Source organism: Aspergillus glaucus (assembly GCF_001890805.1).
Source record: "Aspergillus glaucus CBS 516.65 unplaced genomic scaffold ASPGLscaffold_14, whole genome shotgun sequence".
Taxonomy (NCBI): domain Eukaryota; kingdom Fungi; phylum Ascomycota; class Eurotiomycetes; order Eurotiales; family Aspergillaceae; genus Aspergillus; species Aspergillus glaucus.
Genome location: NW_019170466.1, coordinates 1 through 25,879, shown reverse-complemented (window position 1 = coordinate 25,879; position 25,879 = coordinate 1). Strand labels below are relative to the sequence as shown.

At 48.7% G+C, this 25,879-nt stretch overlaps 14 protein-coding genes across 14 annotated transcripts; 9 read left to right on the top strand and 5 right to left on the bottom strand.

Moving 5' to 3' along the window:
- Window positions 1-1,443: 1,443 nt before the first annotated feature.
- On the top strand, window positions 1,444-2,598 carry ASPGLDRAFT_129181 (carnitine:acyl carnitine antiporter; the record flags this gene model as incomplete). The annotated part of the gene is made up of 4 exons (XM_022540867.1): window positions 1,444-1,695; window positions 1,748-1,814; window positions 1,851-2,481; window positions 2,547-2,598. The coding sequence occupies 4 exons, from the start codon at window positions 1,444-1,446 to the stop codon at window positions 2,596-2,598; spliced, it is 1,002 nt and encodes a 333-aa protein (XP_022399302.1).
- Window positions 2,599-3,199: 601 nt separating this feature from the next.
- On the top strand, window positions 3,200-4,581 carry ASPGLDRAFT_48698 (uncharacterized protein). Its single transcript, XM_022546952.1, has 2 exons — window positions 3,200-3,427; window positions 3,483-4,581. Exons 1-2 carry the CDS (start codon window positions 3,278-3,280, stop codon window positions 4,428-4,430), a joined length of 1,098 nt encoding a protein of 365 aa, XP_022399301.1. The 5' UTR covers window positions 3,200-3,277; the 3' UTR covers window positions 4,431-4,581.
- Window positions 4,582-4,611: 30 nt separating this feature from the next.
- ASPGLDRAFT_48697 (putative ubiquitin conjugating enzyme) lies at window positions 4,612-5,654 on the top strand. The gene is made up of 3 exons (XM_022546951.1): window positions 4,612-5,042; window positions 5,127-5,219; window positions 5,280-5,654. Exons 1-3 carry the CDS (start codon window positions 4,886-4,888, stop codon window positions 5,534-5,536), a joined length of 507 nt encoding a protein of 168 aa, XP_022399300.1. The 5' UTR covers window positions 4,612-4,885; the 3' UTR covers window positions 5,537-5,654.
- Window positions 5,655-5,829: 175 nt separating this feature from the next.
- On the top strand, window positions 5,830-6,287 carry ASPGLDRAFT_48696 (uncharacterized protein). The gene is made up of 2 exons (XM_022546950.1): window positions 5,830-5,977; window positions 6,030-6,287. Exons 1-2 carry the CDS (start codon window positions 5,872-5,874, stop codon window positions 6,110-6,112), a joined length of 189 nt encoding a protein of 62 aa, XP_022399299.1. The 5' UTR covers window positions 5,830-5,871; the 3' UTR covers window positions 6,113-6,287.
- On the bottom strand, window positions 5,830-7,700 carry ASPGLDRAFT_75256 (uncharacterized protein; the record flags this gene model as incomplete). The annotated part of the gene is made up of 3 exons (XM_022549782.1): window positions 5,830-5,977; window positions 6,030-7,424; window positions 7,571-7,700. The coding sequence occupies 2 exons, from the start codon at window positions 7,698-7,700 to the stop codon at window positions 6,304-6,306; spliced, it is 1,251 nt and encodes a 416-aa protein (XP_022399298.1). The 3' UTR covers window positions 5,830-5,977; window positions 6,030-6,303.
- A 449-nt stretch (window positions 7,701-8,149) lies between these two features.
- On the top strand, window positions 8,150-8,731 carry ASPGLDRAFT_83244 (uncharacterized protein; the record flags this gene model as incomplete). Its single annotated transcript, XM_022550206.1, has 2 exons — window positions 8,150-8,172; window positions 8,212-8,731. The coding sequence occupies 2 exons, from the start codon at window positions 8,150-8,152 to the stop codon at window positions 8,729-8,731; spliced, it is 543 nt and encodes a 180-aa protein (XP_022399297.1).
- Window positions 8,732-8,865: 134 nt separating this feature from the next.
- ASPGLDRAFT_129601 (uncharacterized protein) lies at window positions 8,866-9,867 on the top strand (the record flags this gene model as incomplete). The annotated part of the gene is made up of 1 exon (XM_022540906.1): window positions 8,866-9,867. The coding sequence occupies one exon, from the start codon at window positions 8,866-8,868 to the stop codon at window positions 9,865-9,867; it is 1,002 nt and encodes a 333-aa protein (XP_022399296.1).
- A 482-nt stretch (window positions 9,868-10,349) lies between these two features.
- ASPGLDRAFT_67508 (RTA1 domain-containing protein) lies at window positions 10,350-11,324 on the bottom strand (the record flags this gene model as incomplete). The annotated part of the gene is made up of 3 exons (XM_022549147.1): window positions 10,350-10,449; window positions 10,499-10,573; window positions 10,627-11,324. 3 exons carry the CDS (start codon window positions 11,322-11,324, stop codon window positions 10,350-10,352), a joined length of 873 nt encoding a protein of 290 aa, XP_022399295.1.
- Window positions 11,325-12,842: 1,518 nt separating this feature from the next.
- Window positions 12,843-14,150, bottom strand: ASPGLDRAFT_36727 (uncharacterized protein; the record flags this gene model as incomplete). The annotated part of the gene is made up of 1 exon (XM_022544728.1): window positions 12,843-14,150. The coding sequence occupies one exon, from the start codon at window positions 14,148-14,150 to the stop codon at window positions 12,843-12,845; it is 1,308 nt and encodes a 435-aa protein (XP_022399294.1).
- A 2,106-nt stretch (window positions 14,151-16,256) lies between these two features.
- On the top strand, window positions 16,257-17,699 carry ASPGLDRAFT_48694 (Zn(II)2Cys6 transcription factor domain-containing protein). The gene is made up of 2 exons (XM_022546949.1): window positions 16,257-16,355; window positions 16,428-17,699. The coding sequence occupies exons 1-2, from the start codon at window positions 16,281-16,283 to the stop codon at window positions 17,511-17,513; spliced, it is 1,161 nt and encodes a 386-aa protein (XP_022399293.1). The 5' UTR covers window positions 16,257-16,280; the 3' UTR covers window positions 17,514-17,699.
- Window positions 17,663-19,352, bottom strand: ASPGLDRAFT_478383 (uncharacterized protein). Its single transcript, XM_022546765.1, has 2 exons — window positions 19,123-19,352; window positions 17,663-19,062 (listed from the first exon to the last, which is right to left on the bottom strand). Exon 2 carries the CDS (start codon window positions 19,037-19,039, stop codon window positions 17,813-17,815), a length of 1,227 nt encoding a protein of 408 aa, XP_022399292.1. The 5' UTR covers window positions 19,040-19,062; window positions 19,123-19,352; the 3' UTR covers window positions 17,663-17,812.
- Window positions 19,353-19,606: 254 nt separating this feature from the next.
- Window positions 19,607-20,283, bottom strand: ASPGLDRAFT_26860 (uncharacterized protein; the record flags this gene model as incomplete). The annotated part of the gene is made up of 4 exons (XM_022543613.1): window positions 19,607-19,820; window positions 19,860-19,872; window positions 19,935-20,009; window positions 20,268-20,283. The coding sequence occupies 4 exons, from the start codon at window positions 20,281-20,283 to the stop codon at window positions 19,607-19,609; spliced, it is 318 nt and encodes a 105-aa protein (XP_022399291.1).
- Window positions 20,284-22,347: 2,064 nt separating this feature from the next.
- ASPGLDRAFT_36724 (uncharacterized protein) lies at window positions 22,348-22,821 on the top strand (the record flags this gene model as incomplete). The annotated part of the gene is made up of 1 exon (XM_022544727.1): window positions 22,348-22,821. One exon carries the CDS (start codon window positions 22,348-22,350, stop codon window positions 22,819-22,821), a length of 474 nt encoding a protein of 157 aa, XP_022399290.1.
- A 209-nt stretch (window positions 22,822-23,030) lies between these two features.
- On the top strand, window positions 23,031-24,789 carry ASPGLDRAFT_152101 (uncharacterized protein). The gene is made up of 2 exons (XM_022542296.1): window positions 23,031-23,431; window positions 23,489-24,789. Exons 1-2 carry the CDS (start codon window positions 23,231-23,233, stop codon window positions 24,638-24,640), a joined length of 1,353 nt encoding a protein of 450 aa, XP_022399289.1. The 5' UTR covers window positions 23,031-23,230; the 3' UTR covers window positions 24,641-24,789.
- The last annotated feature ends 1,090 nt before the right edge of the window (window positions 24,790-25,879 follow it).

Below are 25,879 nucleotides of genomic sequence, written 5' to 3'. Positions count from 1 at the left end.
AGCCCATGGACAAAAGTCTCTACCCCCCTCCCGCACGGTACGTCGCTGGCAGTCCGGGACTCGACCCTTCAAGATTTTGAGGAGATGTTCAGCATCCGCGCGGGTAAGCATTACTGGGACGCTTGGCGGGGAGTTCAGAGGCGGAGTCAAGAGTCCTGGCCTGTTACAACAGGAGGTCATATTAAACCGTCACTGAAACTATGACGGTTCGATGGCACTGATTAAATGCAGGTCACTGCTACAGATTAGAGCTGTGATATTGGAAGATAGTCTTGTGATCAACTCATCTGCACATGTTCTCTGGCAAAACATGCATTGATTAAAAGAGTGCCAATCTCATTGTCGTGGAGGCGAAATGCTTCCTCCCGTGATGTTTGGTGACCCGGCGAGGAAATCGTTCTCTGGCCGAGTGGAAATCCAATTCCGGGACAATCGTTTTGCCGCTGTAGTTGGAAATGTTCGAATGGAACATACCCAAATCCCAAATTTAAACGGGAAACGCGATTCTTCTCTTTGAAAGAGAGTGGATGGGATGGACAGCGCGTGCCGGGCCCTCCTAAATGGTGCGCATCATAAGATATTTGTGGCTATAACCGTCCTCGGAAACGCTTTGATCAGGAACTGAATACAATCAGAACTGGACAGTCGGGTCTGATATTTTGATGGACTATGGACAAGATACGTAGGGAAACCAACCTCAACCTGGGCATCACGACGGATATCTGCAAGACGTCCCATTTGTCGCCGGAGTTAAACCGAAAATCATGACTTGAATCTCGAAGTACAAGTACAACTTGCAGTCCACTATATACGCTAGTCCAGCACTTGCCCCCACTGCATAGATCATTTGACCAAATGCACACTAACATGTGAAAAGAGGGACACGTGATATCAACTCCAGTTCTCCGTGTATTTTAGCAGTGACGATGGAGGGGCAGATAAGAAAGATGCAATGATTTCCAATCCTCCGCTCCTCTCGCCCGGAGATTCCACCTTAATCTGGAGTTCTGGTAGTTTGGAGATCCCCGGAACAGTGGCAGGTCGGGGGAGGGGTCAGTCGTCCCCGTTCATCCGGCACTTGACCATGGGATGGTGGTCACATTACAAGTACAGGGTACCTACATAGTCAGAATACTAGTACCATTTCTTTTTGTATGAGATCCTCTTTTAACTGGAAACACTGAAAATACCCGACGGAACATTACTATCTCCGTCCGTACCGAGCCGAGGTCCGTTGTTGCATCTCCGAGCGATTAAGCTATTTCTCTGGTGTGTCTGTTGCGTCCTGGTGGGCTGTTTTAATATACCTAGCGTCTTCTTCACCTGGTGGATTCTCTTCTTCTCCTTATATTTCACCTCTTCTGCTTCAATTCTTCTATCCTCTCCTCCTCTTCACTCTACACTCCCTTCTAGAACCCCTCCTCCCCACTTCCGACCACCACAATGACTTCCACCTCGACTACCCCGACAAACAAAATCCAGGAAGATGTGCAGGTCGCTGAGACCAAGCCTGTCAACAAGACCGTCGCTCAGCTCCGGTCCTTCGCTGCCGGTGGTGCCGGTGGTGTTTGTGCGGTCGTTGTCGGTCACCCGTTCGACTTGGTGAAGGTGCGGTTGCAGACGGCGCAGAGGGGTGTGTACGCGAGTGCGATGGATGTTGTTAGGAAGACGGTTGCGAGAGAGGGTCTTGTTAGGGTATGTCAATTGGTTAGGGTGTGTGAGGGCAGCGATGGTTAACGTTGATTAGGGATTGTATGCTGGTGTTTCGGCACCGCTTGTTGGTGTTACTCCTATGTGTAAGTCAGTTTCCGGTTGTGGATGCGAATCTGGCTAATGTGGTGCTGGTGCAGTTGCTGTTAGCTTCTGGGGTTATGACTTGGGTAAAACAATCGTTAGCAGCCTTTCAGAGGTGCGCGTCGAGAACAAGACTCCCCAATACACCATCAATCAGATCTCCGCCGCCGGTTTCTTCTCCGCCATCCCCATGACCTTGATCACCGCCCCCTTCGAGCGTGTCAAGGTTCTCCTCCAGATCCAGGGCCAGAACCCTCCCCCGCCCGGCCAGAAGCCCAAATACTCGGGCGGATTGGACGTCGTTAAACAATTGTACAAGGAGGGTGGTATGCGCAGTGTCTTCCGTGGTAGCGCCATGACCCTGGCACGTGACGGCCCCGGATCCGCCGCGTACTTTGCCGCCTACGAATACATCAAGCGCAGCCTGACCCCGAAGGATGAGCGGGGTAATGTCACGGGAGAACTGTCCATGCCGGCTGTGTTGGCTGCCGGTGGTGCCGCCGGTATCGCCATGTGGATTCCTGTGTTCCCTGTTGATACCATTAAGTCGCGGATGCAGAGTGCTGAGGGCCGTCCGACCATTGGAGGCATCGTCCGCTCTGTGTACGGTAACGGTGGATTGAAGGCTTTCTTCCCTGGATTCGGACCTGCTTTGGCTAGAGCCGTACCTGCCAACGCTGCAACTTTGTAAGGCTCCTTACCCCCCCCCCCCCCTCTCTCTTTTTCTTGACCAACCTGCTAATTACCTGCAGTGCCGGTGTTGAGCTCGCACACAAGTTTATGAAGAAGATGTTTGACGAGTAAACGCGAAGCGATAAAAGCGAGATGATTTGAGTCGCCGTCTTTTCTTTCTGTTGCCGCGGCGTTTGTGATTTTGTCAGCATATACACCTGTTTTTCTTTTTTCTTTGCGAGCATTGATTATGGCAAGCTGGATATCCCATTGTTCATGCTAGACTTGTGCCTGTTGTATATATATTATGAATATCTTGATGTGCTAGTGAGCCGTGTTACTATGTATGGCTGTTGTAGCCTTGTAGCCTTGCAGCCTTGCAGCCTTGCAGCCTTCGGAGTTCGGAAAGGCGAAGACCCGTGTTTCAGGCGATCAAGATCAACACGAGGTTGCGCCTTGAGTCATTTGTACAAAATACAGTGGACTAACCCTGTACTGGACACTGGCAGACTACCTGTACTCAACGGTGAGTTATATGCAGTTTCCAAATAAAATCAATGATGTCATGTGACCACGTCAACAAAGCCTCATAACAACAGGACCAAAAGAGTAAAAGAAGACCCTTAATGTAGGTAGAGCCGCTAGTCTAGGCGCCAGCTACCCGTATCCGGAGTTAGGCGTTTCCCTTAATAAACACCGCCCCCTCTTCCGTCTACGTAGTACTTCTACCCATCATCTCTCCATTTGCTCACCTTCATCATCTAGTTATCTTCATCCATCTCTGTTTACTATTGAATTCTAATACTACATCATGGTCGTTCACTCCCTCGTTCGTCGGGGCGTGGAGATGGCCTCGGACCATTTCTCCAAGAACCCCGACCAGCCGGATATCCAGGTCTCGTCATGGCTGTTGGCCTTGTGTGCTTTTACTTCGCTGGCCTTTGTGCTGGCGATGTGGTCGGTATGTGTCTTATGAAGTAGTCCCTCGTGTGTTGTGTATGGTACTGACAACCCAGGTCGACTACTCCTACGGATCCGTCGTTGCGACTCTCGCTGCCGTCGAAGATACCAACCCTGACCTCTACGTCCGTCTCGATGCCGACTACGACCCTTCTAAGCCCGACAGCATCGACCCCATCGCAAGGGATGTCGATGGTGCCCCCAAGCCCATCACCAGCAAGCTGCGTACAACCATCGCCCACCTCCGCGCCCGTGCCGGCCGCTGGTCCCGATTCCGCGGTTTCGCCATGTACATGGCATACGGCATCGCGCGGGGATCCCTGTTTATGATCCTGCCAGTCGGATCGGACCAGTTCTCTGGACAGTTTGCTATCCAGACGGTTCTTGCCGTGCTGCTGGCCAACCTGCAGATGGCATGGGTGCACATTGTCGTCTCGAAGCCTTCGAACAAGCGGTTTTACCAGCGGATCCCCGGGTTCAAGAGCTGGGTGCAGATTGCGCCCGTTGCGGCGTTTGAGAATATCGTGGTGGGCCTTGCGTTCTTCCTGCCGCTGTTAATGGCTAAGGCGCTTGGTGGTTGGGATGCGGCTATGGAGGATGCGTCCTCGACCGCGCCGCCTACCAAGGCTTTCTGCAAGATGTGGGCGATGACCATGATCCCATCTATCCTCTCGTACTTGGTTTCGATCCCCGCCCAGGCCGTCTTCGTCCGTGTCGCGGCGTCGATGCTTCCTGAGGAGGACGAGGCTATCGTGCCGTTTGACCGCTCGTTCGGCGGAAAAGTGGTTCCTGCTATCCTTGGTGGTAGTGGACGGTTGAGCATCATGGATGCTTGGAGGACGTTTGACCGACCGGCGAGAGTTCGGTATTTGAAGGTGATTGGCAAGGTGCTTATGATGGAGGGTGCTTTGTTTGTTACGTTTACTTTGGCGGTGTTGGCGCAGTTTTCGCTGATGGGGGTTGAGACGATGCAGAAGTTGATTGCTCACTCTCGGAGTGCGTAACTCTTCTCTAACAGTTATGATCTAGGATATGATACTGTTGGCCAAATTGTTCTTATTTGAATATTATGGAGTTTATCAATCACACTAAGCCTGACACTGTAGTGATGCTTACTGTGGCAAGTGGCAACCGCCGGATAGCGGGTATAACTCGGCGCTTATTCTATCCTCTGTACAGAGTACCGTAGAGGTTTTAAATGTCGACTGTCTCTAGTCCGAGTAGTCCTCTGTTGCTGTAGGGCTGTCAGTTCCACTTCATCCGCAAGGTCTTTCTCATCCTTAACTTAACCCCGCCACTCCCCACTCTCTGCACGCCATTCCGCACACCGCCTGGCCACAGCGCTTCTCCAACCTACAAGTACTTCTACTTGTACCTTCTCTACTTTACAACCTGGGTTAACTTGTCTTCCTCTCTTGTTCCTGCATTTCACCTACATCCGGAAAACCAACGAAAGAATATGGCCACCACACCAGCAGGGCGCATGCTCTCGCGCCAACTGCAGCAAATGCAGTCCAGCAAAGATATCCCGGGGATAAGCTGTGGTCTGGTGGATAATAACGTGTTTGAGTGGGAGGTTATGTTGATGATTTCAGATGATGTGCAGTGGTATGGCGGTAAGCATCCCTGCCCCTGTATCCAGATTGCGTTGGTGTACGAGTTTTTGGACTGAGGCGCTAATGATTATATTTAAACGATAGGAGGCTTCTTCCGTGCACTCCTCTCCTTCCCCCATGAATACCCTCACATGCCCCCGAAGATGAAATTCGAGTCGCCTCTTTTCCATCCTAACAGTACGCCCTCTCCCCTCCCCTCACCATATCCATCCCTGATCTCAATACTAACAAAACCAGTCTACCCAACTGGCGAAGTCTGCATCTCCATCCTACATCCCCCCGAAGAAGACAAATACGGCTACGAGTCCGCCGCCGAGCGTTGGTCCCCCGTGCAAACGCCCGAAACCATCCTGTTGTCTGTGATTTCGATGCTGTCGTCTCCGAACGACGAGAGTCCGGCGAATGTGGAGGCCGCGCGGTTGTGGAGGGAGGATCCGAAGGAGTTTAAGAGGAGGGTGAGGAGGTGTGTTAGGGAGAGTTTGGGGGAGGAATAAGTGTTTGCATACTGTGTTTGGATTGAGTGAAGGGTGGTGAGGTTTGGGTGAGGGGATACTGGAGGAGAGGTGGGCTGAAGGTGATAGATGGGTTGCTATTTGCGTGTTATTATGCATTATGTCTGTTGATATGTTTGGAGTTTTGAGTTGTTTTCGGTATGGAGTTAATCAAGTTTTTTTCTTCTTTTTTTCTTTTCTTTTTTTTTTTTTTCCTTTTCGGTGGCATGCGTCAGCGGTGCAGTACATAGAATAGAGCATGGTATAGCCTATAGCTTTGCAGCATGAATATTCAGAGCAGACTTGATTGGATCTATTCATATAGCTAAAGACACCCCATGGTATTCACGAGCATTCTCATACATCAAGACCTTATCAATCACTACTCCAATCCGGAGAAGGATAGCGAAAGACAGGATCCAACTTATACCCAACACTCAACACCTATCAACACATTAGCCCGTCCACTTCAACAACAAGAAAAAGGCAAACTCACAGCCTTCAAAACAGCCTCCGCAGAATCTCAATGAATCCCAACCCCCCACGCAATCTTCTCACTCCTCCGCGAAGCCCCCTTAATTAAACACGCAGTCGGCCTCTCATTAACCCATCTAGTATCGTGAACTACCTGCATCTCAAACTAAAGCAACTCAAAATAAAAATCAACACCAGACTTCTGCTCTATAGCCAGCAAGATCTTCTCCAACACCACCCTCCCATCCCCGGTAACACCGTGCTTAAAGCCCAAATCGTGCAGGTCCGTAAAACTGTTACTCATATACTTCTTTTTGAAAAAGGTGTCGGATAGAATCTGGTGGGACTTCGAAGCCTCGCTTCGTGGCGTGGTCTTTGACGATACTTATGAATTCGTGTTGCATTTTGTGCGGCATGTCGATGTGTAGGATTTGTTTGACGTGGTGGATTGTGCTGCTGTGCCGGTTGACGCGGATTATGTGTTCGTCGTGCCGGCCGATGTCGGTAGGGTCCATGGGGATATAGGGGATTTTCCATTCCGGTTCCTGGCCCTGGTGCTTGGACCGGGGCTGGGATTGATCTTGTCCGAGGAATTGATATCCTTTGTATATAGCCTCGTGTTGAGTCTCCGTATAGCTATTGGAAACATTTCTACCGGAATACGGAGCCCGACGATGAACAGGAATCTGCATCAACTCCTCAACCTGAGCAACAACATCGTCAAGACTACCCAAGTTGACACCAGGCTGAACACCCTGGCTATACAACTTCAGCGCAAGAGTACCCAAATCCACACTCCCCGCGCGATCACCGTTCCCATACAAACATCCCTCAACGCGATCCGCACCAGCTAACTGTGTCATTTTAGCTGCTGCAACGGTACATACTCGGTCATTATGCGTGTGTACAGAGACACAGACTTTCTCACGCTCCGTGATACTTCCCCAGAATAGCTCGATTTGGTCTGCGAAGATGTTTGGCATGGTTCTTTCGACTGTTGAGGGGAGGTTGAAGATGATTTTGTTCGAGGGGGTGGGTTGCCATGTTGCTTTGACGGCTTCGCAGATGGTGATTGTGAAGGGGAGGTTTGTGTCTTGGAAGTTTTCGACTGTGAGCTCGAGGGCCCAGTTTGTCTTGTTGATTTCTGGCTTCTGGGAATCCTTGGTGAATGTGCGGATTAGACGCGTAGTTCCCACGGCGAAATCAACAATCTTCCTGCCCGGCTGCGATACATCCACCGCGGGGTGATAGTAGTGTGGCGTGGCAAGATGGAAATTCAGAATAACCCTATTCGCACCCTTAACAGCCTCTATCGTCCTGGAAAGCGCCATCCCCTGACGCGGCAGCAGAACCTGCAACCAGACATCCTCGAAGACCGCCCCGGTGTCGATGAGTCGTCTGGTGAAGTCGTATTCGGCTTGTCAGAATGATGGGCTTGATATTTCGATTTCTTTGTAGCCTAGTTTAAGCAGGGTTTGGAAATATGTCCATTTGGTCTCTTCGGTCATGGGCTGGTAAGCTGTCAGCTACTACCAAGAGAGAAGGAAGAGGAGGAGTGGTAACGCACCATATGCAATGCCTGATTCCCAGCCCTCAGATCACTCGTCAGCCATCGCGGTGCTTTAGTCAGCGTCTTACCAGGCCATTGTCTATCGGGAAGATTAACCGTAGGAAAGGGATCATACTTCCCCATTGGGTCAGGAAGGCTAACACAATCAACCGGCTTATCTCGGCCGTTGCTCGTGCGTCGTCTCTTGCCTAGCATCGCGTACCTACCTACCGTACCGTGCAGATATGATAAAAATAGGGGGCAAATGCAATGCAAGCAGAGTTGGAAAGTGGTCACGAGCGCTGGTTCCAGGATAGATCGTGAAGTACAGAGTACTTAACAACGTCATTGAGATTAAGCTTACGAATCCGTATGCAAGAGAGGGTATACAGAGTCTTATCTTGATATACAGGGTAGAAGGTAATTTGATTCAGAGTTGTGGCTGGCGCAATACAATGCAATAGATAGGAGATTATCTGATGTATCTACTGTTTCATGGTAAACTGCATATGTTAGAAGTAACTGCTTCAGGAAGGATATCTTGTGACCTTTGCATAAGAAAAAGCCCAGATAACCGGAAATCCATCTTAAAAATGCCAGCATTATCTACGCCTGGGTATGTATGATTAAAGTTTTCTGCATGTTTCTCGGCCAGGAAATCCGATGTACACGCCTTCCAAGAATGTAAACAGTTCACATCACTTCTACCCCATCCGGAAAAATACGAAAACGACGAGTCCGATACACGTATTTTCCCCCTTGAGAGGGCCCGGTTCGGCCCAGTCCCTGTCTACGCGAGCGTGCAATGCCTGTCCATATTGCTCTTTGGGTGGACGGTGCAATACCCAGACCAGGTCCACATCGCCGTGCCCATCGTCGCGACTTTCTTCGGAGGGTGGTCGACTGTGCCTACACATTCGAACATCACGACGTATCTCGTTGATATATTTCATGACCGTAGCGCTGCTACCGCGGCTAGTCTTAATCTTGCAAGGTGTTGTCTCGCGGCTGCTGAGACCAGCGCTATTCTTCCCATGGTGCATGGTGTTGGGGCTGGAGGGGCGTTTACCATTTGTGTTGCAGTGCAGCTGGTTGCGATAGTTGGGTTGGGTGTACAGTGGAAATGTGGTGGTGGTGTTTGGAGGAGTGTGAAGGAATCTGAAGTGTCATCGTGAATTTGTTGTTTGCAAAAATATAGAGTGAAGGAAGGTCAAAATCCATGTACATAATTGAATATCCCACTAGTCCCAAAAAGGCAATTATGAATTTTTTTTTTTTTTTTCGCGTCTCCAACCTTTCCCTTCCAACTATGCAATCAATATCTGGCCTGTTAACGGTGATAATCACCACATCGCCAACACCATCCAGTCCCTCCACTGACCTAATCTCGTCAGTGATAGAATCTTTTCGGCTGCGTTGTCCTGACCTGGCCGCGACGCGGGTGATCGTGGTATTTGACACTTTTGACCGGATCGCTGCGCAGAACCGTTTGAAGAGTGGATCTGCGTCGCCGGAGGTAGCGCGGAATTACAGTGCTTATAAGGATAATGTGAAGTCGTTGGTCCTCCGCGAGTATGTGAATGATAATGATGGACATAATCTCCAACAAGCCACGGCTACAGCGGAGTTCGGCTCGCCGAATGATGAAAACAACAGCGTTGAGCTGGCCATAACCCACACGCGGGATAAGCACGTCACATTCATTGAACCACTCGCAAGGCTGGGATTCGGCCTCGCTGTCCGCTCTGCCCTACGTGTTGTCGAAACACCCTACGTCTGGGTCCAACAGCACGACTGGGCCCTGGTAGCCAACATCCCTCTCCAACCACTACTAGAGGTAATGCGCTCCTCCTCCTCTACAACCGAAAACATACCCAAACCCATAAAATACATATCCTTCCCATCAATCCGCATGCACCGCTACGCCGTCTCAGACTGCGTGAACAGCTACCCCACCCTCCGAACCCTGACAGCCACACTGAAAGAGGACTTCTCATCGTCATTGCAACCAGATGTGCAAGTCCCCCTGACGCCTCTATTCTTCTGGTTCGATAAGCCGCATCTTGCGTCTACGGAGCACTATCTGTCAAGAGTGTTTCCTACGCGTTTGGCCATGCGTAGGGGCGAGTTTATTGAGGATAAGATTGGACAGAGGGCGAGGGGGCAGATGAAGGATGGGGAGTGGGGGAAATGGGCTACTTGGCTTTATTATCCGGATGATGGGAGGGAGTTGTGTTTGAGGCATTTGATGGGGAGGACTTGGAGGGGGGGTGAGGGGGGGTTGGTGGGGAGGTATCAGAAGGGGACGTGATCTCTATATTTCCCAAAGCTTCTTGGCTTTGGGTCTTTAGTGGGAATTCCGGGGCTTATCGATCGGTTCTCTGGGCTTTGATGTTGGTCTGAAGTGATGATGCCGTTGGCATTCGACCGACATCGTATCTCTTATTACGATATACCCAGCCGGCTTCTCCCTCTCCATCTCAGAAAGAATTTCCATCCTGCCATCCTGCCATCCGTGCAAACGTCGACTTGGAGGGCACATGTTTTTTCACTTTCAGGACGAAGCAACAGAACAGTCTGCTAGAGTACGGGCACTTTATCGAACCTGGCCTTAACATCCTCATGGAATTACTTAATCTGATCAGTGAGCAGAGATTGGATATGAAAGAATGAAACTTGCATCATGTATTTTGTATACTCTAGCTATATGTATTAACGCTGTCCAAACATGCGGGTATCATCATTATTGGTGAGTTTTCATATGTACGAGAGAGGTGTATGTACTGCCGTAAGTTACGGCACACGCGGTTTTCCCCCGCTTCCTTTCCGCATAGACTTGAGGAAGAAAGCAGGGTGGAGGACGGTAAACGAGAGTACAGCCAGTGCGATCATCCTGGTCAAGTTAGTCTTGCATATTGAAATGGCAGGATGAGGATACGTACATTCCGTCAAGGACGAGGAACTCGTTCTCTTTTTGCATCAGTGGGTTGCCCCAGCCGCCTGCCATTTCGGGGAGACTATGACATGTTAGTGGATGCGCCGCTGTTGGAGTGGTGATATGGTGACATACCGATAGATACATCGGATCAAAACGGTGACATAGGCAAATACCTCACCCCCAATGACCAGCATCATATTCCGGGGCGAGATATATCCATCCTGCTCTTTCTCCACCGACAGACCTCCGCCGTTCTTCCGAAATCTGAGGAAGAAGTCCAGCGTAAGAACACCGCAAACCGACATCGTAGCCACCTGGAATGCGATACCAGCAATCATAATATCATCTCCAGTCTTAAGCAATGTCTGATCCGTACTCCCCGCAGAAGCCGCGACACCACCACCCGCAGCCTGCAGAAGAAGCGACCCAATATCTGACCCAATGAATATCCACGTAAACAGCTTCGGCTTGAGCTTCGAGTGCTCCGGACCCAGGTACGCGATGATATGCTTGATAGTAAGGTAAATCCCGGCAGCGATAAACGTAGGCGAAAGAATCAGACACACGATCTGCAGCTTGAAAGCTGGTGGCGACCACGGGTTATAGTGCATTAGGACCCGACCGATGTAGCCTGCGACTTCGAGGAAGGCGCCGATGACTAGGGCTGTCGCGAAACCCCATGCTTGGTAGTAGACGCCGAAAAGCACCTGGAAGATTCCGCAGATGCCGAAAAACACGGCGAAGAAGATGTTTCCGCCTAGATTGGGGTAGTAGCCGTATGTTGATGCCTCGACGGGACATAAGGGTGTGACTTCGGTACAGCCCGACATGGTGGGCGATGTTTATGGCGGATAACGATAACCGGAACGAACGTGAACGAGGGACGTGAAGCGATTAAATAGTAGGACGGTCAGAGCGAAAGAACGAAAGAATCACATTTCTCCAGACCCTTCTTGGCCGCAGGGAACCTGGCATATTTAAACAGGAGCCGTTGTCCGTCCGATTACCAAGAATAGTAAACCTCCGAGTGTCAGAGTGGGCTGGGAGGTTGAAACCGCTGCTCTCGTGGGTGTTATTGGTGGATTGACCCGTTCTCGCTCTCGCTCTCGCTCTCGTTCTCGCCATCGTTCCTAATCTTATATTCCCGTATATCGTACTTGCGCCCCACTGCCGAGCCTCCGATTTTCGTGTTCACGTCGGGACTCGCATACGTGACGGGACGATGTTTGATAAGCGGTTTTAAGGTGGGAGTTATCTCCAGCTGTACCATAGTACAGAGTATGGAGTAGATTGCTTTAAAAGATCGCTGAAAGCCCTACAGAGCTCATTTTTCGAGTCGGGGACCCTGCTGAAGTTCTGGAAGCGGATCGAGAGTTGGTCCATGGATACTCCGAGAAAATTCTCCACTGCTCGTTCTCGCTTATTTTTTCGGAAGTGATTGTCTACTGACAGGTCTCACCAAGAATTGCAGCCTGGGAGGAAGAGGCTTGGTCCATGCAAATGTTCTTATCACAATATAGACTTGTGCATTAAGTGTTTGCTATGTGGTGACATTTCGGCCATAGCATGAAAATCATCCTCGTAAATTTGAGAGGATCTGCATACAGCAATGGGCTGCTAGAAATCCTTTGTGTCAAGCGAATCGACATCATGCCTTTGCGTGTGCTTTCATAGTGGATTAACGAAGGCCAACCAGACGTCTCCACTGTACAAATAGCATTGCACTGCCAGGCACATCCCCTTAAACCGTCGCCATTCCATGTCTAACTATGACAGGGATTCCAGAGTATATATTCCGGAATGTCTGATTTAAATCAGCACGATACTTTGATAGTATTGTCTCGCTGTTTTGTGCACATGTGATGCAATTAGGGTTTCCCTATACAACTGGGAGCTGGTGTTTCGAGGCGTGGTAAAATAAAGCGATTTCTGATTGTCTTACCAGAGAGCCGCCGCGCCCACCTCCCCTGGGTTAGGCATTATACATAATCTGGATTTGGATTCTGATTATACGGCGGAATAAATCTTTGTTTGCGGTTTTGCTAGTTCGAGACGATATACGACACGGAGAAGATGATTCGTGAAAAGACAAGGAACTTTGTATTGGAGACAATGCGAGCTGGCGAGAGCCGAAAGTGCTTAAGCGGGCCAGGTATTTAATGTCAGTAGTGGCAATCAAGACTTGAGGTACAAATAGATAGCAAGAATATACGCGACGCCAATTTGGCACGAAATAAAACAAACGAGCAGTGGAAGTTGCAAAAAAATAAGAAGCTTCATTATTATTATAAGTATTGAGCGAGAAAGTGAATTAACTCCGAATTAAACTCCAATGACATGACAGTAAATCAAAACTCCTGATTCTGGAAAGCCCAGTTGTAGGTATCAGCCAAAATATCCTGGAGGTAATACTCCAACGTCTTAATCTCGTCCTCTGTCCTCTTTGAGCGCCGATGCCTCAATGGCAAGTGATCAGGCTTGCCGATGTTCTTCTGCTTCTCCTGCTTATCCCGTCTCTTATTTCTTATGATGCGAGCCACATTAAGGGAAAGCAAGAGCCATCCATCTCCCCGGGGCGCTCGAACCAACCACGATAATCTTGGCAGATCCTTCTTGCACTGCTTTTCGTCGTAAGTGCTTGCCTGACCTCTAGGAAGAGGCATGGTGACCACACCCTTCATCCGGCACCGGTTGAAATCGGCCATAAGGACAGGATCGTGGACACCGGCCTTGATATGGTCACGAACGTCTTTGCTGTACTTTTGGAAATCGACATCGGTCGTCAGACGGGTGAACATGCAGACTCCTTCCTTCATCATCCATCGGTAGCACATCTCAAGGAGATCGAACAATGCCTGACGATGCTGGCTCCTGATATCTTCCTCAAATTCGACAGTCCACGTATCGTTGGCCTCACAGATTAGCTCCTTCAAGACGCTGGCACAATGGCGTAGTCTCGCAGTATCGCCCGGGGAACGAATCGAGTTGACCGGAGGTGAAATCGGCGTATCCATCCACATGCTGACGTGAGAGTCAAGGTACTCCGACAAGTCAGGGATCGGGTCATGATAGTAAGGAGATGCAGCCTTGGAGTTGAGCATATAATTCCAGTCGCTGGCTAGCATCAACAGAACACCATTCCCGGCTACCTGAGCTGGCCCCCAATGAGGATTCTCCGAAAGACCAGCAGCATAGACAACCTTATTAGTGACCTCCTCAAAGGAGTCCCACTGGCTGTGGTGTCGCACCATGGCGCTGACATTGAGCAAACGGATAAACTCTCGGTTGCCCTGACTGTTACCAGAATAACCAAGCTTCTCCTGCGCCTCACTCGACTTGGGGGTACGGAAGTATCCAGACCCTTCCAAGATGGCTGCCGCCCCTTCCAAGTCATTCACCAGGATGGCGATATCCGAGTTTTGGAAGGCGTACGGATCAGGGAAGCAGTCACGATACTTATACAGGCCGTGGAAGTGGAAGACATCCTGCTCAGTCCACACCTTGTACGGAACCCCCGCCTTGTAAAAGTGATGGCATGGCTCCCAACGACTTCCAACGTCGAGGTATGGAGCACTATTATCCTGCTCTGGTTCCTCGACAGAGGATGGCAGTTCACGGAGTCTGGCCGCGAAGTTTCGAACGGTCAGTCGTGCCATCGTGCCGGTTAACTATGGGGCTAGAGAGAGAAAAAGGAACAGCAAAAAAAAAAAAAAAAAAAAGATGATTGTGCGAAGTTTTTTAGCCCTTGATGATGGTGTACTTACTGCCTCCGTACGTAATTGACTTGGTGTAGCCCTAACTAGTTAACTAACTAGTTAACGTCATTCCCAAGCGAGCGGCCTGGCTAACGCGAAACGCGTCAGTTTTATGAACACTTCCTTTTTCAACCACCAATTATGCCACCAAATCGGCCCCGAAGCTCTCGAAATTCAATAGAGTAGGAGGGTAGGATCTTATTAACAATACAAGCTATTAAAAACCAAGAAGCCAGCGCTATTCATGAAGCAGCACGCCAATTTGATGTCCCTCATACAACTCTCCATTGCCGCCTTGCTGGCCACACACTTCGCTCTGAAACACGCGCCAACAACCATAAAATGACACAAACTGAGAAGGAGTTGCTTGTACAATGGATATGAAATTGCACCGCGGCCTGAAACTGTTCAAGAAATGGCAAATCTCCTACTCTTGAAGTGTGGATCTACACTCATACAGACTGTTGGCAAGAACTAGATCTCAAATTTTGTTAAATGGCATCCACAGCTTACAACCAAGTTCTCAAGACACTATAATTATGAATGTGCAAAATTTGAGGATCAAATGGTCATACGTAAATGGTTTGATTGTGTTCAAAATGCAATTCTTCAGTATGGCATCATCCCTGAGGACATCTATAACTTTGATGAGACTGCAATGGGCTTGATTGCAACTGCAAGAGTGGTCACAAAAACTGGAACTGACAGCCAGAAACCCCTTTTACAGCCTGGCAATCATGAATGGGCCACTGTAATTGAGTCAATCAATGCTTTGGGATGTGTGACGGCTCAACGCCGCAACAACGGCTCAACGCTGCGTCAACAACTGACACAGAAAAACGACACCAACACCAGACAAGCCATTAGTAATGTCAAACAGACGCCTATAAACCCCCTTCATTATCTAGATAGATTTCCTCTTCTCTCCAGATTCGATATTCTCGTCGACAGGCTACTACCTAGTCTAGATAGGAATATTATTTCGTTATTATCTACTAGTTATCGAGCCGTGACAACATCTTAATATCCGGTTTCGGACGCCAACACCCCCAGTGAGACAGGGTAGTGATCCAAGCTGCAATTTCACACCAAAAACACCTTTTACAGAGAAGGAAGCACGTCGGCAAGCTTCATCAATAAAAGCAATGCTTAAAATGCGCTCAAAAAGCCCACCAAGCCCATCAAAACAAGCATTGGATCAGCTTGTCAAAGGCTGCCAACTTGCAATACAGAGCACCACAACCTTAGCAAAAGAAAATGGAGAACTATGTGCTGCAAATGAGAAGTAGAAGCAAAATAACATGCATTCAACAAGACAGATACCCCATGAAGGCAGCTTGTCAGCTGAAGAGGCTCGTACTATAATATCAGAGCCAATTAAGGTTCAAATAGCTCATACAACCCTCCCTCATGAACATGCTTCCTGTGACGGCTCAACGCCAGACAAACAGCGCCAACATATCAAACGATGCCATACAAGCAATATGGGCAAACAAGGGCTTAAGCCGCACCACACAAATGTGTATAAAGACCGTTCATCGCCTAGATAGATTTCCTTTTCTTCTTCTTCCCCAGATTCGATATTCTCGTCGATGGCTACAATAGTTTAGATAGGAACGTCGATTCATCATTATCTGCTATTCCGAGCCCGTGACACTTCCAGCTTCACCAGCTTTTATAGCCACATCAACGAGCGCTACTGAAGTGTGGTGGATGTGGAGATATGGAACATAAAAGATATGCATGCCCAAATAAATCTAGATAGCTTACTTTTTAATAATTATGGCGTTTTGGTTGAAATAAATGCATTAAATACTAACTATACATATTGGGTGGGCGGCTCGCTTGTTAACTAGAGCCTTGGCAGAATAATGCCTTTTATGTGCATAAATTGTGCACACGCAACAGGCGGTATCGTCCGCCGTAGCCGAGTTTGCTCTTTCCCGACGTTATACGAAAACGACGAGTCAGATGCTCAGCACTGCTTTCGTTTCAGACGGTTATGAGAGTCCCTATTCGAGATAGACAGATATGAGCACGCGTCCGCGAAAGGCCCACAACAAGTCACGTAATGGCTGTGACCAGTGTAAGAAAAGGCGCGTCAAGGTGAGTATTTGCACAGCAATAATACGCTATCCGGTGCATTGTATAGAGTTTCACTTGTCTGACGTCTCCTAGTGCGACGAAAAAGGTCCACCGTGCTCAAATTGTACATCGCGACAACTGGAATGCACTTACTTGAAGATTCCCAGGACCCGTGAGCCATCGGCAAGTCCTGCCGGCAGCCAGACACCTAGTGTAGGTCTGGCACCAATTGTACATCTTCCAGCTATCAATGAAGCGGGCGGACCGTTCAGTGCTTCCAGTCTTCGAAGCTTGGAGCTGATGCATAAGTTCTCGACGGAAACTTTTATGAGCCTTAGTAATGACCCGTCTGACTTCCATGTCTGGCAAATGGTGGTGCCCCGGAAGGCGTTGGAGCATGATTTTCTGTTAAGCGGGATTCTGGCCGTGGCTGCTTTGCATGCGGCTACGTCGATTGAATCGCCAGCGGCTTTGTCGTATATTGACACGGCGCTTGAATATCATAATATGGCCTTTGCTCCTTTCCAACGGGCGCTGGACCATATTACCCCTTTTAATTGTGACGCTGTGTTCGCCCATTCGATTATCACGACAATCATTGGCATAGCCTTGCCACGGCTCACAGCGACCAGAGATGAGAGTTCGAACATGACGGAGAACATCATTGTCGTTTTTGAGCTACTGCAAGGCGTCAAGAATATCGTCTGGATTAGCAAGCCATGGCTACACACGAAGCTCTTCACCTCGCGTCGCGAATTTTGGAAAGAGTCTGTCGCAGAATTGGACCCCAAAACGGAAGCTGCTCTAAACAAGCTAGCCACACTAAACGACGATACCATGGCTACTGTCGATCAAGAACAACATCGCATGAATCGCGACGCCATCGCTCTTCTTCATCGGTGCTTTTTGAGACATGCCAATGCGCGGGATGCGGCGTCTGTTCTCACTTGGCTTGCTGCGGTCGATAAGGATTTTGTCGGTTGCTTACGACGTCGCAAGCCATTTCCTTTGTTGATCTTGATGTATTGGGGAGTTCTTCTTGGAACACTCGATGGGCAGATGTGGTGGGCTCGGAATTCGGGCAAGGCACTGGTTACGGAGTTGCTGGTCACGTTGCATCCTGGTGTTTTCCAGTGGGAAGGGGCGCAGCTGTGGCCGAAACAGAAATTGGGTCTTTAAGTATGCTCCCACGATTATAAGGATCGCGCGTTCAGGATAGTTGTCATAATCCCCAAGTGCAGTTTAACGTGGGCAACGTGGAGTCATTGGCTTTGTGCGACACAAGAAAGCACGACATTGGCATTTGGACGGAGTCATGCGCCATCCTGCGAGTTTAAAATGACGCATTCGCATGGGACAAATTTGGTATGCTACAAAACCTTCATGTGGGACATTAAACTATTATATGGCATAGTCGCGAGTTAAGTACAATAGTCAGCTAATTGAACATAGGCAAAGCCCAGTCTTGAATATTTCCTCTAGAGCTTTGCCCTTTGCTTATGATTCTCATAAACTTCCTTTGCTCGTGCCACATTCAGACTCTCCATCTCATGTTTACATGAAGCCAGACTCAATGGACCACCCATCTGTTTCAGCCAATATGACCGGCCACAGTCAAACACCCAGTTGCGACTTGCCACCTTCACCAATTCGGCCAGGAAGTGTTGTGGAACACTATAATCTTCTGTGAAGACAATAGTGGGAAGAGGGAATCCCGGAGGTGCATTGCTATCCACGAGGCGCAGGAAGTCGTCGAAAGTCATTGGGTGGTATAGTTGCGAACCGAGATGGACAATTCCCTGTGTGTTTGCTGCTGCGTGCATAAGACAACTATTGGCGACAAAGTCTACAGGAATCTCGTCAAGTGTGTTCATGCCGCTTTTATACCCCTTGGCCGCATGCCAGACCTGAGTTCCAGGTTCTGCCACCAAGAACTCAGCAAATTTTCGCATTGGGGTTGAATTCGGAGGCCCATAGAGTGGATATGGATCGCGCATGGCAGCTCCGAATATCGTTGGTCGCACGAGAAGCAAAGGTAGAAGCGGATATCTCTTCAGAAATAACCACTCCGTGAGGTGTTTTGCGAGGGCATACATTGACGAGAAGTGTGCTTCTTTCGGAGAGGTGCCGGAGGACATGATTTGCGCCAACTCTTCTTCCGGATCTTCAAAAATCGAGTACCGTCTCTCCCCGACATAACCATCTGGAAGAAAGCTATTTCCATATGCTGTCGAGATCTGGATAAAAAGTTTGAGACGTCTGAATCGTGAAGCAATCTTCCCTAGTTCCAATGGAGGAAGACAATTCTGTTCAACCGCGTCTTTAAGATCCATGGTGAACGAGATGTTTGCCGCGGCGTGAATGACAAGTGTGACCTCTTGCTGCAGTTGTTTGAAATCTGCTTCCTTAATACCAAAGTCTGATTTTCTCATATCACCAATCACGAAGTGAACCTTCCCCGAACTGAGTATGGTCTGTGCTTGTTGTGGCATCAACTTCTTCCATTTCTCGATGGCCACTTGCGGAGATGTGCGAATTACAACAAAGATTTTGTGGGTTGGGAGTTGCAGTGCCAGTTTGTATAAGAGACAGCCCCCGAGTGAGCCTGTGCTGCCTGTGAGGAATACTGTCTGGCTTTCGAAGAACCTTGCATAACCCGTCTTCTTCACTTCTTCCTCGCGTGACGGAAGTGTTGGGGCGGACATCGTGTCGTTTGGTGTTCGATCGTCTTAGTGATCGAAAGGGTTAACCAACGAGAACTTCAAGAGCTGTTTTGAAATGCATGTACCTGACGATCAAACGAACTGGCGACCGTCAATTTTTCGATTCTGGCAGTTGGCCGGACGGAATGTTTTCGAATCTCTTCAGCTTAAAGCTGGGGTGCACGTTTCATTTATACGGTCTTTGACAAGCTCAATCCTCGGGGTACGCCGCGCATCCTGTGTGGTGACACAATCATAAATCGAATGCCACTTGCCTCTTCAGCCTGAGATAGCGTAGCATTCGATATTTAGGGGCTCTCCCTGATTCGAGCGTTTGTTGGATATCGCTTTTCGGTTTATTATAAATGGCCCGGACAATCTCCTGGGTTCTTCTCTCTTGCGGTCTACATATGCAGCCGAGGTATGGGTGGTTCGTGCTACAGCGCTTATGCATTGACTGCTTAGTATAGGGATAGTTGTAGATTGTCTATATGATATTATTCTATTTCAATGCTAAATTTATCTGCTGAGATTCCTTCCAGTTGCAAAGTATTAGCGCTAATCAATGCATTACCTTCTTCTGTTAGACCTGAGGTCTATGCCGTACACCCTAGGGTAGTAGGATGCCTCATGGTCTGCCGCCTTTTTCAAGAGGAAGAGCAGGCATTCTCTCATGGTCACAGGGTCATCAGGGAAGCTTCGGGCGTTCTGGGATGATATACCATCCGAAACAACAAAATGGTAATCATCCACCCGTTTCAATAACCAGGTGGTGGTGTATATACTGTACACCCCATAGTGGCACTGGAACGAGTCCATATACCTGGCAAGCTGGCCTGTAGAAAACGGTAATATTACATCAGTACAACCCTCCTACGTAGTACTTGATAAGACATACCAAGTTTGAACGCTAGAAGTTGGTCGCACGATTGCTTCTTGCACGCCTTAAATGCCCAGTCCGGCTTGACCTCCGCTACGGCCTTTATAGCATGTGATTTGATGTAATAATAAGGTCGGGTAAAGTTTTTTGGTCTTCCTATCTCCCTTTTGTTTCATTGTTGTATAGTTGCGCTTGTTTGGTCTCTGAGGGGAGGGGGGTCCTGTGACTACCAATTAGATTGAGTTTCTTCCCCCGGGTTCCAACCATATGGCAGGCGTTCTGTCCAAACCTCGTCTGCAAGCCCATCTCGCAAACACCATAATTTCCCTCTTCACCAGAAGGCATGCTCACCTCTAGAAGCTCGCATGGTGAGTCCACTTCGGCACGGAACTTTTCCTGAAATCCGACCATTCTCTCAATTGCCTTTCGTCGAATATGTAGGGTAATTCCCCGACTTTCTGAGTCCGCCATCCCTCGTAAATGAGCTCTGGGAGTGCAGACTACGGATCTGCTTTGCTGTCAGCTGATAGCTGAATTGCCACCATTTTGCAGAGTTGAGTACTGCAACGCTGCATTCAATAAACTACCGAAGACGTGGGAAACAAGTCTGAAAACTACAATTTAATCATGTGACTAGACTCACACGATGGCCGACACTCGTTATAGAGATGCAGTTGGCATCCATCAGAAAAGCAACTTGTTTTTATGCTCGAGTGATCCATAAACGACTGGATAGAACGAGTCATCGTCATTGGCTGCTTTGTTCATCATAAATAAGAAAGCCTCTCTGGCTGAGATCTTCTCGGCGTCGCTGCTAATGGTCAAGCTTGACGCAATGAAGTGATATTTGTCGGCCCGCTTGATGAACCAGGTTGTGGTGTATATACTATACACTTCATAGTGGCACTGAAAGGCATCCATATATCTATTGGAAAACTTGCCCTATATCAGCAAGACATGGGCACGGAATCTTGGTTAGGTCTTTCTGGTACATACCAGTTAGGGCTCTGTAACGCATGTATAGAGGGATGCTAAGTGCATTTACTTAGTTGTCGGCCCTGTATTGGTCTCTAGTGCCCGCCGGGCGTGATGGCTCTTTTGCGTCTGTAGTGAGACATCAGTAGCTGGTAAGAGTGTTATATTCTTAAACAAGCTTACGAGGCCTGCCCCATAGACGACCGGGTAAAATGAGTCGCCAGCGTTGGCTGCTTGCGCCATCATAAGCAAAAAAAAGCCTCTCTCACCGAGATATTATCGGCGTCGCTGCTTGTGGTCAAGCTTATTAGCTGCGACGCGACGAGGTGGTATTTTTTTGGCCCGCTTGATGAACCAAGTGTAATCATGTATGGTATATATTCCCCATACAGGCAGTTAAACACATTCATGTATTTGGCAAGTTGGCCTATACGGTCCTTCATTAGCACAGTACGGTTAAGTCCTTGTGGTACGTACCAAATTTGTCAGTCAGGAATTCATGCCAGTGCTAGCCTTTCTTAGGTGCGAAGCCGCAGCCGGTCTTTATTTCCAGCACGAAATTTATGTGGTGACTTTGAATGTCAACCATGATCAGATCAGGGTACGTCTGGTTTGCGTTGCCTCCGCAGGATTTCCTTCGCATGAGCTGCTCTCGGGGTGCCTGTGCTTGACATACTGGAATCCCGAGAAACGGGACCCAAGGCACAGGATAGTTTCTACCCCCTTTCAATGTGACTGGACTGGACGTTCAACTAGTCGGATGCCCCAAAAATTCTCCTGCTGTTTTATTGGAGCGAATCGCCCTGGCCGTGGGTAATACGGCTCGAGCACTTGTCGGATGTAGGAACACGTTCCACGTGTTTTGCACAAGTGGACCGGCCGGTGAGGCTTGGATTCTGCGACGACACTGATTTGATGGGGTTGGTTATCGGCGACTATCAAATTAAGGGAGACTTTCCTCACTTTCTATCAGCAAAGCGTCCATTCAACATGGTATCCATAGGCGCGTCCGCACGCAGGAGATGAGAATACACAATCTCCCTTTGACTGCTTTGGGGTTCGCAGAAGGCGCTCCCCTCTGTACTTGGTACCTACTTATTACCTAGGAGTGTGGGAGCACTCTCAAATGCTTCATTCTCGAATTGGACGCCTTCGTGCAACTCCATGAGTCCAATGTCAGTATGCGGGTGCAATGAGGCCTATCGCTAATCCAAAAAGCGAACTAAGCAAAAAGAAAATAGCAAGAAAGTAGAGAGATGCAGATTAAGAAGGAAGTAAAATATCAATCAATGGATAAATGAAACAAAAAAATAGTCCTAGTGAATGAGCAGCAGTATGTTAGGGGTATCGAAAATGGGTGTAGCCTCCAGCGTCTGATAGCTGCCTTGAACAAGGAACCCTCCATCATCTTTGTTACCGCTTCTTCTATTATTCAGGTATACAAAGCGAATTTAACATGTCCGCGATCTGGAATTATGACTGGACTGGAAAATCTCTCTTGATCACGCAAAGGCGGGTCAAGATTGATGAGCAACTAAGCGAGGTCTTGGATGACCGGCTGGGCCTTCGCCACATTCTCACTCGTGCCCATGATACCAACACTGGTGAGCGTCTCATGCTGACGATCCAATACGAGCTTAACCCAGATGAATTCGATTTCGAAAACCCCGAAGAGATCAAGGAGATGGCCAAGTTGCATTGGTTGCACGGGGTGGACACTGTGGATATTGTTGGAAGTCTCGGACATGGGCCCAAGTACCATGCTCATACCAGGCAGACTCAGGGATGTGGAATGCCATACCGTGGTGGTAGAATCTACTTCATCATCATGGGTGATGTTCCTGGCGAGGATGTCGATGAGTTACTCGATGAGCTCTCGGTCACCCAGTTGGCATCCATCAGGAAGCAACTCGCGTTTATTCTCGAGTGATTTTTTGAGTTCCCTGCGTATCTACCTGTCCAGCTAACTACATGGACCTCGAGGCAGTGACAAGAGTGTTGTGGTACAGAGCCGGCACCCGGCCCTAAGCCCAGACAGACACGGGCCGTTATTATCCCGGACACGATCAGGTGAATCGATCGCGTGTAGACATTGATAATGACATGGTATGTTGTGGATTTTAGACTTTGTCGATATATCACATCTCTGCATATAACAGCTAAAGACACATACGCATTAGCAAGGCGCTGGTAACCCGCACGACAGATTGAATCTGAGTACATAGTGCATAGGCTGAAAGATCTCCCGACCCCACATACCGATAAGATAGACCCCTCGCGGGGAAACGATATAAACACCACCCCATACAACTCTCTTCCATACTTCATACAGCACAAATATGCGTTCAAATTTCTATCCTTTTCGCCCGATACCCCATGAGGAAGTGCTGAAGCAGTATTATGTCGGAAAAGATATCGGAGATGTACCGAAACCGGCCGTCGTGCTCGACGTGGCGATTATCAAGAAGCACTGCGAGCGAATGTTACAGACTGTCAAGGCGCTCGATGTCGGTTTTCGGGCACATGTGAAGACTCATAAAGTACTATCTCCTGATTTGAATGGATTAGTACAGTTCATACTAATTTTGTTTCTACAGACAACACAAATCGCCCAGTTACAAGTCGGCCACGGCAACGAGGACGCCAATTTTGTCGCGTCTACAGTACTGGAGATTGAATGGCTTGCTCTGTTACTCAAGGATTTCAAGATACAGAGTCGTCGATTCAACATTCTCTACGGAATTCCTCTGGTACCATCGCAGACGACTTGGTTGGCAAAGATTGCCCGCGAACTCGGTCCCGGAAGCGTTTCGGTTATGATAGACCATCCGGGTCAGATTGAATATCTCAAGGATTTCCAGTTGGAAGCAGGCTTTTCGGCCCATGTGTTTGTTAAGGTTGACTGCGGCTACCACCGAGCGGGATTGCCTCCGGCGATGTTGAACAAGAACGGATTACTGGAGAAGCTAGCGGAAGCAGAAAAAGAGGGCTATGCTGTTATTCTCGGGGTCTACTCCCATAATAGTCTTAGCTACGGAGGGAGCACACCAGACGAAGCGATGGAATATTTAACCGCGGAAATCGTTAGCTGCAGAGAGGCTATCAAACACAACTCCCATCTTTTGTCGGGTAGAGAGCTGGTGATCAGTGTCGGAGCTACACCGCAGGTGGTTTCTTCGAACAACCTCTTGGGAAGTCCGTCTAGCTCAGCGGCAGAGAAGTTGAAGAATCTGCTGCACAATCCATCCGAGTCTAGTATTCCTGTCAAAGTCGAACTCCACGCCGGTGTTTATCCAGTTCTCGACATGCAACAGTTTAGCACTAATGCTAGACATTCTGCCGGCAAACTGGAAGAGGAAGTCGCAATTTCCGTTTTAGCTGAAGTATGCAGTCTATACAACGATGGAGAGCGATACAAACCAGAAGCCCTTGTCGCAGCGGGATCCTTGGCTCTAGGACGAGAACCATGCAAAGCGTACCCGGGATGGGGAGTTGTTAGCGACTGGAGACGGGAGCCGGGAAACTCGAGGTTGATCGTCGAACGAATCAGTCAGGAGCATGCGATTCTCGCATGGGAAGATGGCGGAAGTGGCGAGATACCGTTGGAAATCGGGCAGTCTGTGCGGGTCTATCCAAACCATGCATGTGTGACTGGGGCAATGTACGGGTGGTATTTGGTCGTGGACTCGAGTGAGGACCGGGATGCTTCGAAGATCGTGGATGTATGGGTACGAATTGGGGGTTGGTAGATGAATTTCAGCTGTATATTTTCGATCGGGCATACTACCGATACATGATCGTCTTACTTCAAGTACTCAAAGAGTAGAGGAAACAGGAGAGGAAGGAGTAGAGTAGAGAGGAGAAGTCTCATAATCTATTTTTGCGCCTAACCTAGGAGATAATCGCCACGAGAGACAACAGGAAGACCACCACCGCACACTAACATATCCCTTCAGTGTGCGGGAACGGAAACCATCGGCTTTCCACACTTGGGGCACCTGGGAGCGAACCTGGTATCGACGACACAACACCCACAGCCCCGCGCGCAGCACCAAAACCAAGATCACAGAGATCTTTCTCTTTATCAAACTTCTAACGAAATGAAATTGCTTTTCTCTCAAGTGTCCATCTTCCCTCTATCCATTGTGACTGTAAAACCAGGACCTGTGAATTTCCTGTTCCGGCTAGTTTTTGCCGTTTCTGGTATTGTCACGGGCTCGGAATAGAAGATAATAACGAAATCAACGAGAATATCGAATCTGGGGAGGAAAAAAGGAGAGGAAATCTATCTGGCGAGTACAGTATCTATAAACCTTTGTGTGATGCGGCTTGAGCCCTTGTTTGTCCATATTGCTTGTATGGCATCTTTTGGCATGTTGGCACTGTTTGCCTGGTCATTGAGCCGTCACACTAAAAGCACCTGTTGTCCAGTAATTCATTTAAAGGGATCAGGGAATGGTGGTGGGGTGAAAAAGTGGGAATAGAGAATCAAGTGCATCAATGTTCAGCAGCACCACTTTCAGCACCACTTTCAGCACCACTTTCAGTGACCCTGAGCAGCAGGCAGGCAAAAAAAGGTTGTGGGAGAAGAGAAGATGAAGCCAGGGCACCAGGGACTCATCTAAAGGGATAGAGGACTTTACTAGGCGCAAAGATAAAATGAACACACAATGAATTGATATATAGTGTCACGGAGCATAGACATTCACTGAGCATGGACAGTCACTGAGCCTCGCTTAAACCCTTCGCACACATTAGATAGCTCGTCGCCGGCAGGCCTGCCTCTTTCCTTTTCTCTCCTCATGTTAGAATTTTGTCAGATAATCTACCAATATACTCATATTGTTTGGGACTGTCACATAATTCTAACATCACTCTTATTCTTTTCTTTACAACTTCCTCTCTAGTGCATACAGCTAGGACTCCATCAGAGAGATCCACACGCTTGTGATAGAGAGCCACCCCAAACTGAACCAAATGAACCAAAT

Coding starts and splice junctions, on each gene's coding strand:
- ASPGLDRAFT_48698 (XM_022546952.1), top strand. CDS start 3,278: ATGGTCGTTCACTCCCTCGTTCGTCGGGGCGTGGAGATGGCCTCGGAC. Junction 3,428..3,482: donor TTGTGCTGGCGATGTGGTCG/GTATGTGTCTTA, acceptor CTGACAACCCAG/GTCGACTACTCCTACGGATC.
- ASPGLDRAFT_48697 (XM_022546951.1), top strand. CDS start 4,886: ATGGCCACCACACCAGCAGGGCGCATGCTCTCGCGCCAACTGCAGCAA. Junction 5,043..5,126: donor TGATGTGCAGTGGTATGGCG/GTAAGCATCCCT, acceptor TTTAAACGATAG/GAGGCTTCTTCCGTGCACTC. Junction 5,220..5,279: donor GCCTCTTTTCCATCCTAACA/GTACGCCCTCTC, acceptor TAACAAAACCAG/TCTACCCAACTGGCGAAGTC.
- ASPGLDRAFT_48696 (XM_022546950.1), top strand. CDS start 5,872: ATGGTATTCACGAGCATTCTCATACATCAAGACCTTATCAATCACTAC. Junction 5,978..6,029: donor TTATACCCAACACTCAACAC/CTATCAACACAT, acceptor AGGCAAACTCAC/AGCCTTCAAAACAGCCTCCG.
- ASPGLDRAFT_48694 (XM_022546949.1), top strand. CDS start 16,281: ATGAGCACGCGTCCGCGAAAGGCCCACAACAAGTCACGTAATGGCTGT. Junction 16,356..16,427: donor GTAAGAAAAGGCGCGTCAAG/GTGAGTATTTGC, acceptor GACGTCTCCTAG/TGCGACGAAAAAGGTCCACC.
- ASPGLDRAFT_478383 (XM_022546765.1), bottom strand. CDS start 19,039: ATGTCCGCCCCAACACTTCCGTCACGCGAGGAAGAAGTGAAGAAGACG.
- ASPGLDRAFT_152101 (XM_022542296.1), top strand. CDS start 23,231: ATGCGTTCAAATTTCTATCCTTTTCGCCCGATACCCCATGAGGAAGTG. Junction 23,432..23,488: donor CACATGTGAAGACTCATAAA/GTACTATCTCCT, acceptor TTGTTTCTACAG/ACAACACAAATCGCCCAGTT.